The sequence below is a fragment of the Diadema antillarum genome, unplaced genomic scaffold, assembly GCF_040938485.1.
Source record: "Diadema antillarum isolate AM-2024a unplaced genomic scaffold, OU_Dant_1.0 seq00000562_RagTag, whole genome shotgun sequence".
NCBI lineage: Eukaryota > Metazoa > Echinodermata > Echinoidea > Diadematoida > Diadematidae > Diadema > Diadema antillarum.
The window spans coordinates 1,535,753-1,551,134 of NW_027271501.1; the positions used below are offsets into that span (position 1 = coordinate 1,535,753).

Consider the following 15,382-nt stretch of genomic DNA (forward strand, 5'->3'; position numbering starts at 1 on the left):
GGATCCTGGTTTTAGATAAAACACCAAAACCACATTCCCCCATCCAACCCCACCCCCCAACCCTTTCCTACTCTCCACAGTGTGCTCTCAGTTTCATTTTGATACCTCCTGGCCTTCATCCCACACAAGTCTTGAAAATCTTGGCAATCAAATGATATTCAGTGATGGAATACGGACCTGGCAGCAAGACATGCACAGAATCAGTAGCATCAGTACATAATGCAGTATGTGTGTGCACATTGGGGCATTACTACAGACTGTGTACAATGTGTGTTGCGAACAGACTTGCAAGACAAGTCTGCAGAAATGAGTGCTCCAGTAGCCTCCCTGCTGTCAGGGGAGACTGACAGGGCAGAATTAGTGCATCTGTGTTGTATTGACTTTGGTGCTTCAGTTGCCACATCGTGTACTACATATCAATGTAGATGTTAAAATATACCAGGCATTGGTGAAGTATGTCTCACACGACCCCAAAGTTACGGCTTGCAGTGCCACTGACACATACAATTATTGTAGCGTGCACCATTCGCAATATTGGTGTAAAGAGGTTGACATTTGCACGCCACTGGTAGGATTGCAGTATGATCCTAAAGTTACAGCCTGCAGTGTTTTACACATACGTAACAGCAGTTACATGACAGAAACCAAAGCATCAGTTGTTAATTGTTGCATGGTTAACATGTACCACTGGTTTTCTTCATGCAGTGATATAAGGGGACTTTCCCTGAATTTGCTGACAAAAATTCCTGATTATTTAGCAGGTATCAACCACAGTAGACTTGAGTACGTAATACACAGCGAGCCTGTCTTTACACAAAGCAACTACAGCTCTTTTTTTTTTTTATTGCGATGCAATACAGCTACACTGACAGCAGCTATTCCAATACGTTCCTCACAATGAAATACACAATAGTCAATTAAATGTTCATGATGTTAGTGGGTTGTTCATACAAAGGTGAGATGGTACATGGAAACTTCAGTCTGAAACAACATGTACAGTTAGTGCACTGTGGTGAAATGGCATGCATAGTTAATGAGCTGGTTCACACATGCACATGTGGCTTAACTGTTACATATCATTTAATCAATACATTTCGACGACACCAATAAAACTTCTGTATTTGCCAATATTTCTTTCTTCACTTCCCACAGCATACTTTGACTACATACATCATAACGCAGGCTCATCAATGCGTGGAGGGACGCAAACTGATACAGCACTAGCTGTTCATTCACAGACCGTCTAAACACAAACAGCTCTTGGCATGATATCAACCTACAACGACCTTCCTCAGTGGAAAAAAAAAGCAAGCAAGGATATAGAATAATTTCATTTCATTCATACACTTTTCTCAAGGAGAAGAGCTCCCAAGTCACATGGAATAGTGCATTTATAGTGTAACCGAGGTGGATCGATTTTTAAAATTATTGATTCATATACTAGAAAGATTGCAAGAATGGATTGATCATCACTACTAATACTAATACCCCCAAGGCACAAAAAGTTCACCATTATTTTCATAGACTACATAGCGGTAGTGTACATTGGGCAACACTGCACCTTTTGAAATGGGTGTTGTTCAAAAAACTTTATGTCTGTGGCCAAATTCCTTACTAATTTCCTGCACTTTCCCATCATTATGTGAAATTATACCACCACCCCTCCCCCCATAAAAAACTCAATTTTATGTGTTTATACACCCTGACACTCAACTGAAGAAGAATTCTTTACTAGCAGTGGTATTAGATGGCATTGATCACGTACATACCAGACTTTACCCATGCCATACAATTTGCCATGAATGTGGCATACAATAGTGAACTGTACAAGCTGTTATATATTCATGTGAGGGTTTAATTTTAGCAAATTTCGCGAATCACTGTTGGACCGCAAATTGAACAAACGTGAAAATGTCGCCATGCGCTAGGGTAATATTGCACTTATGATGTCCTCGGTGTCAATTCACGCAAACAGGAATGAAGATAATACAGATTCATAATATCAACCGTGAAATATGGGAATGTCTGTACTGTGCAATTTATCATGCAAACTCTTGTCTATTCTTGATGATTCAATTACACAACTGTACACCAGACAAAAGTACAATAATTCACTGGCTACAAAAATTGAATGTTTAATAAGCATCAGACCCCTTGCCTGCAGACCAGGGAGCATTATACACCACATATTGGGAGACTGGCATTATGGGGAGTGAAAGCAGGCTCTAGAGACAGGCCCTTTCATCACGACAGACACAACAGCGCCACTTAACAAGCAGGATGTCAAGGCATCATGCGAAATAATGCACAACAATTTCTATAAAGAGGCTGGAAATCAAGTCTACCTCAACGCCATCATAGTTGTTCAGCTATAGTCCATATTCCGAGATGGAAAAGAAACAACATTATGAGAACTTGGTTTAATATGCAATGTCTACATTCTTTCCGTAGAAATGCTAGCATTCTTTAGATTACTTATCTAATGTCATTACAAAAAAAAAAGACAAATAAAGCTGAGAAGACCAATCTATGTGATACATGTATGTTCCATACTTCATGCTGACAATTCTTTTTTATTAATAATAAAAAAAGACTCTTATTACTGTAAAAGTGGATATTTTCATTTGAGTTATTTTTCACACTTGGTCGGGTAAGATGAGTTTTACGTGTTTTCAATTCTATGGAATCAAGACATTAACCACCAGAACATATGGCACGCAAAAAATATTTGTGCACTTTATTTTTGTGCTAGTTTCTGGTTGCACGAATTGCACAAAAATTTCAACACCGTGAAAATTTCCACTTTCACAGCACATAGACAGAACCATACACCAGTAAAGTTCAGCATAAGTGACTGGGTCAAAGTGTAATAAATGGCTAAAAAGTTTCAAGATTAGGCATGCATACTTAATTAAATGAAAAAAACAAAAACAATTACAGTAAGTACTTCCTCAGCTTACCTAACAATCATGTGATATGCAGCGTGTCAAAAGGTTGACTATCTTTGATTTCTTACTACGAAGAAAGAAACTTGTTTCTTTCAGCATGTGCCACTCAAAAAAGGTTTTTGAACCACACCGTTAAAGAGGGAATGAACTCACCTCGACCCCCTTGACTTCATTGAGGGTGGGGTAGGCGGACTCCGGCGCCCAGGCAACGCACTCCACCACGTGGTCGTGTTCCCGCAACTCCAGTTTGCATTCCTTGGTGGCTACCACCCAGACACGGAGAGTCTACAACATGGGACGGGGAGGGGGTGGGAGAGGGGAACGCATTACGTGACTCACCGCATTTACCACGAAAGGCGACCGCGTGGGTGGTCGAGGTGGGATTACGACACACAGTCACCTTATTACCGCACCACATTGTATGAAGTCAGCACTGAGAGTCATGACGCACATTTTGCCAAGACGACATGCGTGACAGGTATAAACTGAATCTGTTCAGTGCCTTGACTACCATTGAGGGTATGCTGTGTTTCCAGATCACTAATCATGGGTAACTGACTGATCATGGAACAAGAAATATGAGATCTGATTGGTAAGCCATATGGATTAACTCTCGGTGTTTAGAATTTAAAAGAAAAAAAGAGACATGCACACTTTGATATTTTGGTGGCATTTGAGGTACATTTGAAAACATCATAAACCAAAATCCTAATTTTTTCGAGAATAAGACTTCCACCTTCGATTCAGATCACACATACATGCAATTTAGTGAGAGCACTAAACCATCCCCAAAATATTATTACCTTCATCTGCAAGGAATCCAATCTCTTCATCTTGCAAGAGCTTATTCCTTTTTAAATAAAAAAAAAAACTACTTTATTTCACACTCTATTAGAGAATGCAGTGTATCATTATTTTCACCACTATGTTCTTGTTATTATTTCTACTACTCCTATTAAGAATAATTCATCATCATCATCATAATCATTGTTATCATCATAATGCTCATTAAAAAAGAATGCCAAACATGAAAGAAAACCAGTCTACAGATTATGAGAAAAATATTTTGATCCCAAATACCTTTAATACTCCTATGCAACTTTGATGAAAATTGAATTTAGGACAGTTGACAAAAAAAAAAATAAATAAATAAATAAATATATATAAATGATGGATCATTGCACATATTCACTTCCACATCACGATCAGTGTTGTAGCTTTAAACAAGCTCTAGACAGGGCAACACAAATGATACCTTGCATTGATCTCTTTACCATATCTGCACCAAATTTTGGACAGCCTGCAAACATTGCTCAATTTGGACATGAATTATTTAAACCAATTAGTATTCCTTGCTACGCAGAAGTTTGAATACACATCTCCAGGTCAGAGAGATATGCAAAGACTCTCCTTTCTGGACACACAAAAGAAAAACAAATCACCCAAAATATGGATGATGGGATTGCCAAGGGAACCCAGGTTCAAACGAGTCCAACTAATTGTGTCAATATTTGAGGACTGTTGAGTGATTAATCAATTTCATGAATATGGCAAGCTGCGGGCACTCCACACTGTCACTGCCTTGTTCTTGACTGCTGACATTTGAAGACCGCCATCGTATGAGTTATTACAAACCACCCATGCAGTAATGAATCCATTTACATACACTCCAGATCTGACATTCTGTCAATGTAAACTGCCTCTTTTCTCTTGTTTTCAAAGTTCGACTATGTCTAAAATACATTGACATTACGTAAAGGGAATACACTCCCTTCAAAAAAAGACAAAAACCTCTTAAACTGGATCAATTAGTTCAGTTGTTTCAAAATACATGTATATCTTGAGGCTCCTATCACAACTCATCTAATAGTACAAGACAGAAACGGGGTTTACATTTTGAGACATGTTTAAAAACTTCCTTAAAGGGTGTGTACAGTTCTGGTCGAGGTGAGGATTTAGCTTTTAACATTTTGCGAGATATTCAGAAACCACGAGATGTCAAAGAGCGTGCAATTCTAAGGAGTATCAAAAGTTTATTTGATGAAAATCAGTTTTGAAATGGCTGAGATGTCCAAAAACAAGGTGAAACAAAGATATCCTAATAAAAGGCATGGCCTGTCGCCTTTTATCATTATCACTTTTTTGGATATCTCAGCCATTTGAAAACCAATTTTCATAAAATAAACGTTGAATCCTTCTTAAAATTACATGCTCTTTCATATTTCATTAGAGGTTTCTCATTATCTCACTTAGGAATGTTCAAAACATGAATCCCCACCTCAACCAGTACTGTACAGTCCCTTTAAGGGTGAAACCTCAATTTGAGAGGGCCAGCTACTGGAATCTTTTTTTACACCATTCAGTGAGGTTTTGACCATTCAATCATACTCTTTTCAACCAGACAAACGTTAAAATTGCATTCACAATGAGTAGCAGAGATAGGACTACAAGTATCTTAGCATCGGTCAAGCGCTTTACCTGGTCATTGGAAGCGCTAGCCAGGAGGGATCCGTCCGGACTTGGCCTGACCATGCGCACCCACTCTCGATGGCCAGTGAAGGTCTTCACACAGTACCTGTGCGGTCAAGATACAGATCACGTGGGAATTGAATTGACACATGCTCAATTAGGCCCTTTCCTCCCGGCTTGTCTGTGGTGCTTCAATTTTTGGATTTTTGCCAGTCATTACCAATGAATCATAAGGGTATAGGCTGCTTTGCATAGTGAGGTATATATAACCCGATAATGAAAATATATCAAATTCCCTTGCATGATCGTTTCACATCAGTGAATGGGCCAAGAGTACATGGTACAAATGTAGGAAGATGATTTGTTTCAATTTACTTTTGTATTGCTTTTTTTGTTGTGGTTGTTGTTGTTTCAATTTGCTTTAGCATTGTTTTTCTTTAATACCAATGATGGTAGGGTAAATCATCATAAAACATAATCTTGACACACTAATTCTGTTATTTTGTTGTTTGTCTAAACATTAACACCCATGTCACTGCCTCTGATTTTCCCTCCTCTTTTCTACTTGATGCACCACATCTACAGAGCAAAATATATCAACTCCCAGGGAGATTCATTATTATGAATCATTAAAACACTGTGGAGAGATCTATTAGAATGTGATGATATGATTCCTGCCCAGGCATCTATTAACACCTCTCAGCAGAAAGCAGCAGGGTGGATAAATTTATCTAGCTCAAGGACATCAGCATTAAACAGCCATTAATGAACTTCACATCAAAGTCTAGCTTCCAAGCCAGTACTCCCTTGCATCACACAGTAAAACCAAGGAGGTACGAGAGATGGAGTTACAACTGACTATAATTATTCAATCAGCTGTCAGTTTTCTATGGATCGACAAAAGAATTCCACAGGTGCATTTGTGCCTTTGATGTTCGATGCTTGAAGCCACCATCTTTCTGAGCAATCTAAAGATTCATTTTTAACGCTAACATAATATCGGGTATATGCTGCTCGTTTATATATCAAATGCAATGAAATTTCACCTTATGATAAAGCATATAAAACAAAAGTCAATTCCGTTCGAAAATATGTGTAAAAGTATAAATCTGAGCCATATTTTGTGAAAGTGTTTGAAATTTTACCCTCATGGAAAGCCGGTTTTATCACTTTCTCCTTATTTCCGCAAAATGAAACTAATATGGTATCATCTTCAAGTATAGTTCTTTATAAATTATTACGTCAGATTAGCGTACAATCACGTACATTCGAGTAATTTTGATATCTATTTCAGCAATATTTGAGCAATTTCTATTCGTGCACCCCCGTGCCTTTACCACTGTCTACCGCCCATGTTTGTAAGTAGGGATAGTGAAAAGTAATTACCATCACAAAGACATATCTTCCTTGGAAAGTGGCTGGTGATTATGCAATCAGACACAACTCTTTTGTCTTCGCATCTTAGCGGCAGCTCCAGTTTGACACATACTTCAAATATTTTTGAGTGGCAGCTTCGAGCATGGGATCAAAGTGAATAAGACTGTTGTGACTCCATTTCTCGAACCTCCTTGGTAAAACTGATCATAAAATAAGGTTTGGAAGAGAGGATCAAACATCACACCCACTGCATGGCAATGGGCAGAAAACGAATCCTCACCCAGTAGCAACTTCCCACTGCTTGATGGTCTTGTCTCGGGACGAGGTGACCAGGTGGTCGCCGGACGACAGAAAGCTGACCGAGGAGACGTTGTGGTCATGGCCGTGGAGGGTCTTCATGCATTCAAAGGTGGAAAAATCCCACAGCTTGATGGTCATATCTGCCGAACATGAGGCTGGGGATGGGAAGAATCACACATGATCAGCTGGACATCATCAGGGGTCACTAGAATGTCATTTTGTGTGTTTCTGACTACCAGAGTGTCCAGGCTTTCAGACTCGATACTGAAGATGGTGAGGTAATCATTTCAGTTCTTCACAGTACATGTATGTTTAATTATGAGGTGAAAACAGAACTTTCAAGACTGATGTGAGAGTTGGATGTGGATAAAAAACCAGGATAATTATTTAATCAAAAAGAAAAAAACAAAAAAAAAATCTACACAAAATTATTTCCTGATATATTTCAAAACAACAAAAACAAAGTAAAACCATACTGAGTTACAGCATTAATTGTCTATGAACTGTGTGCAATTTCATTGACAAAGACTTCAAGTTTCAGCATGATAAAATGGCACCTTCGAAACATGCAGTATAATTAAACAGGCAAGAGTACTGACAAAGCTACACTGTTTGATCTGGCCATTCAGAGAGATTCCACACTCAGCAACCTTTTGATTGATTGGTGGCAGACGGGTAACAATATGCATCCAAACAGAGAGACCAGCAGTCAACAGCGTAGGTCTTGATCAAATGTTATGTCTTGTGTACACTATGGCCATGCCCAGAGTACAGGCCAGTATTACCGGTATACAACAGAAGGTGGTAAGCTCAGATGGGCTTGTGCGATAAAGACACCTTCATTGTTGGACACACAGCATGCAAGAAGTCAAATGTGTCATATTCACTTGATCTTGTGGGTATTACATGTACATGCATTCTTCTTCACTACATCCCCAACCCAATTTTTATTCTCATACAATATATACAAACACACAAACACAAACAAACCACAGGATACCCTTCATCTGTATAGTAAATACCTATGACCCATGAACATTATAAATATGTACACACTTGTATGCATACATAAAATGTACCTTCATCACCACACAAACTGAATATCACTAAGCATGTTGTCATTCAGAGGTGAAATATCACATAATAAAGAAAATCATAATACAGGGAAGTTGTTCTGTATTAAACATACATCAACAGTCAAACCCCACATACGGTAACTTCTATTGATAAAACTTATCACATTGCAAGCATTTTTTTTTTTAAAGCATTGCATCACAAATATTTGTTCACCAGTTTAATACCATAACTGGCACAGGTACATGATGTACAAGCTTGAATTTTGATTTATGAATCAGCTTAAAACAATGGTTATAACAATATCAATGTGAACCGAAGTGAATACACTATGTGAAATGTACTTGAATATATTCAACTCATTTTGAAATGTTCATATTAGTTGCCAAATACAAGCAATCCTTCATACTTCACAGGAGGTGCCATGTTAATATGAAATTAACACTAACATGTCTGATTAATGAGTCAACATCTACAGCTTAAAAAGTTTTCTTTTATCAAGAAACCAGTGTCTAACAATACCTCCAGTTTCATTCAGAGCTCAAAAGTGTATAACAAGTATTAATCTCAAATACAATATGAATATGCTGAGTTAACAGCCATTTCATGTTTAAAAGGGTAGGATAATTGAAGAAATAAAATTTCAAGTTTATCTTTAAATTGACGGACATTGTGTATGCAACATGCGCAAACAAGGCACCATGGGAATGAACATTGTAAACATGACCAAAGTCAATATACTTTGCCATTTTGTACATTTTGACTATGGAAACAAATGACATTATATTATGTACAACATTGATATCTTTATATGGGTCTGTAAAAACAAGTTAGTGGATAATTACTCAATTACCGTATTTTTTGTTTCAACTGGAACCACTGAAGAAACATTTCACTTCAAGGGAGCATAAAGTGGATGACATCTTTACATTTACACAGTGAGACAGCATGCTCATGACCATAAATTCTGGCTCCCCAATTCCAAGGATTATCATTAAATAGGGGTATAACAATTCACTGAAATATGGAGATTAAATCATGATGAGCTCTACTATATCGCATGGTTTCGCACAACTTACCGAGGATCTTCCCTGCATGATCAAAGCATATATCTTGCACGGAGTCAGTGTGTCCTTTTAGTGTCCGTTCAAAGTCTCCAGATTCATAATCCCATACCTGATTTCAAAGAGATGATAAAGACCCATATTAGTCACTGCACAAGAATCCTATCTCTTGGATAAATATTGATAATAAACCCTCCTGTCTCTGCCACAATCCTTCATAATTTACTCTGTAAATCATCAAACATTATTGTGCATACAAGGTGTATATTCCCTGGCTATGATAGGACCAAAGGTCCCTTTGTGAATAGTGACAGGATCCCTCAGTAGGGCACCACACACGGCGTGTAATCAGCCGATTTTAGGCAGTTTTCTTTCTCTATTTTGCCACAGTCTGACATACAAAGATGGCCTATGATTGTTTACTTTTAAGTTGAAACAATGGGCACAAAAAAAAAAAAAATGATTCAAATAAAATCTACTGTACATTAAATAGAATGCACAGCAGGATTCCATTGTAAAGATTCTACTTTCCGTACGGGGAAGGGAAAGAAGCCTGTATAGAACAGAGAAATGCATTAAAAAAAAATGGAAAAGATTTTACACAAAACTATCAACTCAATTTGTCTTTTTCCCTCCAGTTCCTTTTCATCTTAAGGTGGTGGACATGAAATGTTACTTCTGAGACAAATTACACCTTGCACTTTTCTTGCTTGGGTATGTATAAACATCATAACATGACGATACACTTGCTGATATTGTGAGTGGTACAGCTGTAAATTCCAAGCATTCAAGATTGACGCTAACTTTCGACCCAATCTGCCTGATGTGCATTTCAAAGTTACGACGTTCCGCTGCTGCAGGCTAACTGGAATAGACATGTGTTCGGTGACACACTGCCCAAAAATGAATGCTACAAAGTAATTTTTTCCATGAGTCATCTCTGTCCCCATCAGGCAGGTAACGGAGCAGTACATTTCTGCCCGCCGGCTCTCCATGCACCATCTGTTTCATAAACGCACGAGGACATTCCGAAACTTGATTAATCTACTCTACGCAAAATGCATGTCTGCAGTATACCCCCCCCCCCCCCACACACACACTATTTTCTGATTATTTGTGCATTCTACGTCAGCTCACAGAAGAATTGCCCCTTGAGATGTTATAAGAGGCCTAAGAATAATATTTCTGCAGACATATTAAAAAAGGTCAGATTTCACCCGAGATATCTCAGAGCTATTGTCACAAGTGGCCAAGTTGACCCAGCAGATCTGAGGCATGAAATTCGCAAAGGTGCCTGGTATTTAATCACGAGCTCCACTCATAGCCTACATACATAATAAACATTTTGACATGTACACCGTTTTCTTTATACCGTACTTTAAAACATTTTCCTCTGGCCAACGTTGGTATCAGCATTTTGCAATCAGTCATATGACACACACACACACTCACACACACACACATATCATACACACACACACACACACACACACACACACACATCATACACACACACACACACACACACACAGCTACAGCTCTACTTCTACAAAATTTAGCCTGTCAAGAGTAATGCCACGATTGTTCTATTATCTGAGTCAACCACAGCAAAGACTGATTTTGTGCTTTGTTTTCTAACTTTTTCCCCCCGCAGGCACAAAGTGCTTGATGGATATTAAATAAGTAGCAGAGTCACTGATGTACAAAACCATCAATGCGCCACATCCACAGGTCAATACCACGACATAGCAATGTTCATGCATGTGCACTCACGTTGCCCAATATCCTCACGAGGCATATCTACCCATGGTGAGTAAATGACCCACATGTCTCACCCTTGCTGGGTTCTATCATTCTATAACACAGGGTCCATTCACATTTCTTTATAGTTGGTTATACGGACAAATCACACTCAATAACTAAGCAATGTTCTGGAATTGTGCAACATAATGGTATTTATCACAGAAGGCATACCAAATGCCCCCCTTTCCCTTGACCTACAACACTCATGTTTTCAGCTCAGCCCCTAGGCATGCTTTTAAAAGTAGATGACTAGCTAATCTTTCACATTAAATTATGTTACAGCACCACACACTTCTAAATGATGCAAAACTAACTTTCGACATCATTCTTTGTTGCATTTTTTTTTTTTGTCACTGATTGAGCAACAAACAGCAACAGAATGGGGATTCCAAAATCTATAACACCACCAAAAGGATATTATCCCTAAACAGTTACAGGCAGATGCTATATCTACTTTTAAAAGCATTTGTCCTGTACTATTTGCTTGATTAGGATTACTCATTTAAAAAGAGAGAGAAAATCTAATACCCCTTCCAGTAACTCTTGCATTTTTGGCCAGCTCCTGGCCCGAGCTAATTTGGCCCGCGCCAAGCAGTAAAAATTGCGTTTAGTAACTATAGCAGAGCCGCGCTACTTTTACGATGACCCATTCACGAACTCGGCCACCTGAGGGATAACTGCCATGGTATCTGAACACGCGCTCTGGCGTAGGGCACAGCCAGGTAATTGTGACCTTTGACCGTGCAAGGAATTGTGGCCCGAGCCTGGCGCTGCTATCGTTCATAAACTCTTCAATCGGCACCAGGCCCGAGCCTGGCCCACGCCTGGTGCTAACTTCATCAGCGCCAAAATAGTCTGCCCCTGGCGCGGGCCACTTAGGCCTGACCCATTCATAAACTCAAAATTTTACGACTTAGCTCGGGCCTGGCCTGAGCCAGAGGAGTTCTGAAAAGGGTATAAGACATCGTCAAACTTGCTGGCCCCGAAATAAGGTGCAGACTCACTTTGATGGAGGCATCTTCTGAGGATGACACCATGACGTTGTAGACTGGATGAAATATAACTCTCGTGATGGGACTGCGATGGCCGCTCAGACAGTACTTCTCGGGCGGTCTGGGTATCCATTCGGTGGGCGATCGCCTGTCACGGTTCGGACCTCCTCCAGTGGTGAACTCTCTCTCTGCCTCGTTTAGTTTTGTTTCTAAGTCCATTACTTTCTTTTGTAATCTTATCACTGATGTCCATTTCTTCTCCAGCAGACCATTATACTTGCGTTCCACTTCCTCCGGCTAGGTGATAAAAGAAACAAGATAACAAATAGAAAAATACAAAAATGATAATGTCACTCATGAAAAGATTCTAAAAAGAAACATACATCTGCCACCATTATATTACACATAAATTTAGGGTACCACTATAAATCCACATGCTTACTTGCCTGAGACAACTAAACTTTACCATTGGGCGAATGAAATTAATGGGAATTGTCTGTCAAATGCATGGAACACCTGCCCAAGTGCCCATTTAATCGTACAATGTAACAGCCAGTGGACAAAGATATTTTGGGGTCACAAACAGATTGTGCAAGTCATTTCATATATTGTACCTATAGATACATACGCTGTAGCTACAAGTACATGTATAAATGTGTGTCCTGCCACAGAAAATGAGATTTTTTTCCGGAGTATTTCATATTTCTTTCTCAATTTCAGCAATAAGGTTGCAGCCTAACTCCCTGTTTGCAACTGACAAGTCAATTCATTCACCAATCAATACACAAAGATACAGAATTACTGTATAAAACAAAGAAAGAAGAGTAACGTGATGGCTGGAACCCCATGAGAAGCAGTGTGTATAATAAGGGCCCAGCACACATTTATTGGTGTGGTATAGTTGTAGAAGGGGGGAAAATACAAACAACTGATTGAAGTTATGTTATGGTATTACTAATTTCCTTCTCTGTCAAAAGTCAGTATGTGGACAATCACACTCCAAATCAAGGCACTAGATATTTAATAATGCAGCACAATTTTGACCATTACGTGGTCAAATAGAGAGCAAACCTGAAACCGATTGCTTATAAATTCGTGCTCATCTGAAAACATTAAAAACTACCAAACATTTCTGGTTACTATTTCTGATGGGACAATTAGTTATTCAGTGATTACTGCACACTTTTACCCCTTCATTCTGATCACGGAAATGTCTTATTAGAAAATTACTTTCATATGCATTGTATCTCTTGCAGTCATTCAATTTTCTGTAGTGCAAACATCCATAAACATTACACTCATAAACATCACAATGTGTGAATTTCACTTTTGATAGAGCTCTACTTTGTTTTCTTTTCTGTAGACTGTATTTTTAAGTATGGTGTGTCCCTATTTCAGTTTTACAACACAAAATTGGGTTTTATCTTAAATAACATTGCACATTACCAACCTTATAAAGTGTTGTCATCAGAAAATGACAGAAATGTTTGTTTATGATCAACTTGTGGATAATATAATCACTCAGAGTACAAAAAGCATAAAACCACATGGAATGTTTTCATTTTGGTCCACTTTTTGAAACATGCTCTTTGGGTTCCATGTGTCAGTGGGGATGAATTTAGTGAAATCTGGAAAGAGCCTACGAGAGCCAGCGAACACATGTCTCTTTAATAAACATCACTTGAAATTGAATAGATTACGCTCTACCATGCATAACTAACATAAACGTGAGACAAGTTATTAGAAAGTGTTGGACATTGTTTCTTAATATGCATCTCATTGCATGCCCCTTTTCCGTACACTGCTCTAGGGAGTAGGAAAATATGCAGAGAGGAGGGCAATAAATGAGGTGTTGAGAGACCAGTGAAGAGCCATACACATGTTCTCCGGCTGCATCCATGGATGATGGCGGTGGGTGATGGGGGGAGCGGGGTTATTTACCCATCACATCAGACTGCAGGTTCCACGTCATCCCTCTCAAGTGATCTCTGCATACCACACACATTCAAACACACACACACATACACATACATTGTAGACACACAAGGAGACACACATGCATAAAGCACATCATTCACAGGATCCCTCGCACTCCAGAGCATGCTTGGTTAGAAATTCACAGTACAGAAAGAGGGTACCACTACACACGCCTTGCTTTATAGCACACTGCACACTTTAATTTACCCGATATCTATTATGTCTTTCTTACAGATAGTAACAATCATCTGCATGCATCGTATCTATGCAAATTAATATGCAGATAATCTTCTTCTTTCCTATCTTAAAGATTAGAAGCTATCAAGTATGACACACAAATTTACGTTATCATACAGTAGCATCTCACTGAAGAATATAGCATAAAGGGGACAACATTCTATAAATGTCATTTTAGCATCTTGAGCTTGCCTGGGAAAGAGATGTCATCTCCCCCCCCCCCCCCCCCCCTTTTCCATCTAAATATATAGAAACTGCACATAATGATCACTCTTTACACGCTTTAATGGTGATTAGTTTCTCACTTTGTTCCATAAGGACACACAGTGAAATAAAATGTTCACTCTTTACATGCCTTAATGGTGATTATACTCCTGCTGGATGTGCATTATACATTGTACATTGTCCAATAAAAGCCAAAGAATAAATTTAATAAATTAAATAAATTTATGTATGTGCACATACATTGTAGTTTACTGCCTCAAATAAAATTTCTCTTAAGTCATTCCCACACATGTAACACATGCATTCACAAAAATCTAGGCATTAATGAAAATTATCAGAGCAGTGTACATTAACGGATTTTATGCATTATGATCCCCTTTTTAAAGGCACATAGTCCCGGTAGTGTAGAGGGCGCTGTTGATGATACTGCCGATCACTGTTAGCATTGATACGAAGATTGCCGAAGTTGAGCTGCCATCTAGAGTAAAGCCTGTATGTGTTGCTAGGTAACGTTGCCTTCATTGTCTTCTCTGCACATCACACAGTCTGTAGTAATGCCAGGGTGCGTGCATATGTGCTTCTTAGTATGACATCACAAAAGAAGTTTGTTAAAACTGTCATCCCCCTCAGCCGAATCATGAGCCGAACTGTGATCGGACCACTGACTACAGTGGATCGGACTTCTTCGAACTCGGGGAAATGGGTCACAGCGTAAGCGCTAAAGAGGAGTCGATAGCGTACACTCACTGTAGGTCTCTATAGGAAACTTGCGCCATGCGCCCGCGTACACATTCAATTAAACCACCGGGACCATGTGCCTTTAAGATTTCATATTTCCTCTTCCTGAGAATGACACTCATTTAAACAATGCTGTTTTGGGGACAGCGCAATAATTCTATAATCTGCAAAGGAATTT

The 15,382-nt window shown here is 38.9% G+C and overlaps 1 protein-coding gene across 4 annotated transcripts in view; it reads right to left on the reverse strand.

Annotated features, from left to right (window-relative positions):
• LOC139735050 (lissencephaly-1 homolog) overlaps nucleotides 1–15,382 on the reverse strand; it is a 50,538-nt gene that overhangs the window by 14,547 nt on the left and 20,609 nt on the right. For 2 of the 4 annotated variants that reach the window (XM_071645828.1, XM_071645827.1), the window contains exons 4-9: nucleotides 12,040–12,324; nucleotides 9,248–9,344; nucleotides 7,075–7,249; nucleotides 5,427–5,523; nucleotides 3,102–3,233; nucleotides 2,346–2,369 (exon numbers count right to left, since the gene is read on the reverse strand). In XM_071645828.1, the coding sequence (XP_071501929.1) occupies nucleotides 2,346–2,369; nucleotides 3,102–3,233; nucleotides 5,427–5,523; nucleotides 7,075–7,249; nucleotides 9,248–9,344; nucleotides 12,040–12,324 (810 nt within the window). The remainder of the gene's footprint in view (nucleotides 1–2,345; nucleotides 2,370–3,101; nucleotides 3,234–5,426; nucleotides 5,524–7,074; nucleotides 7,250–9,247; nucleotides 9,345–12,039; nucleotides 12,325–15,382) is intronic. The other 2 variants (XM_071645830.1, XM_071645829.1) reach the window with 1 other exon arrangement.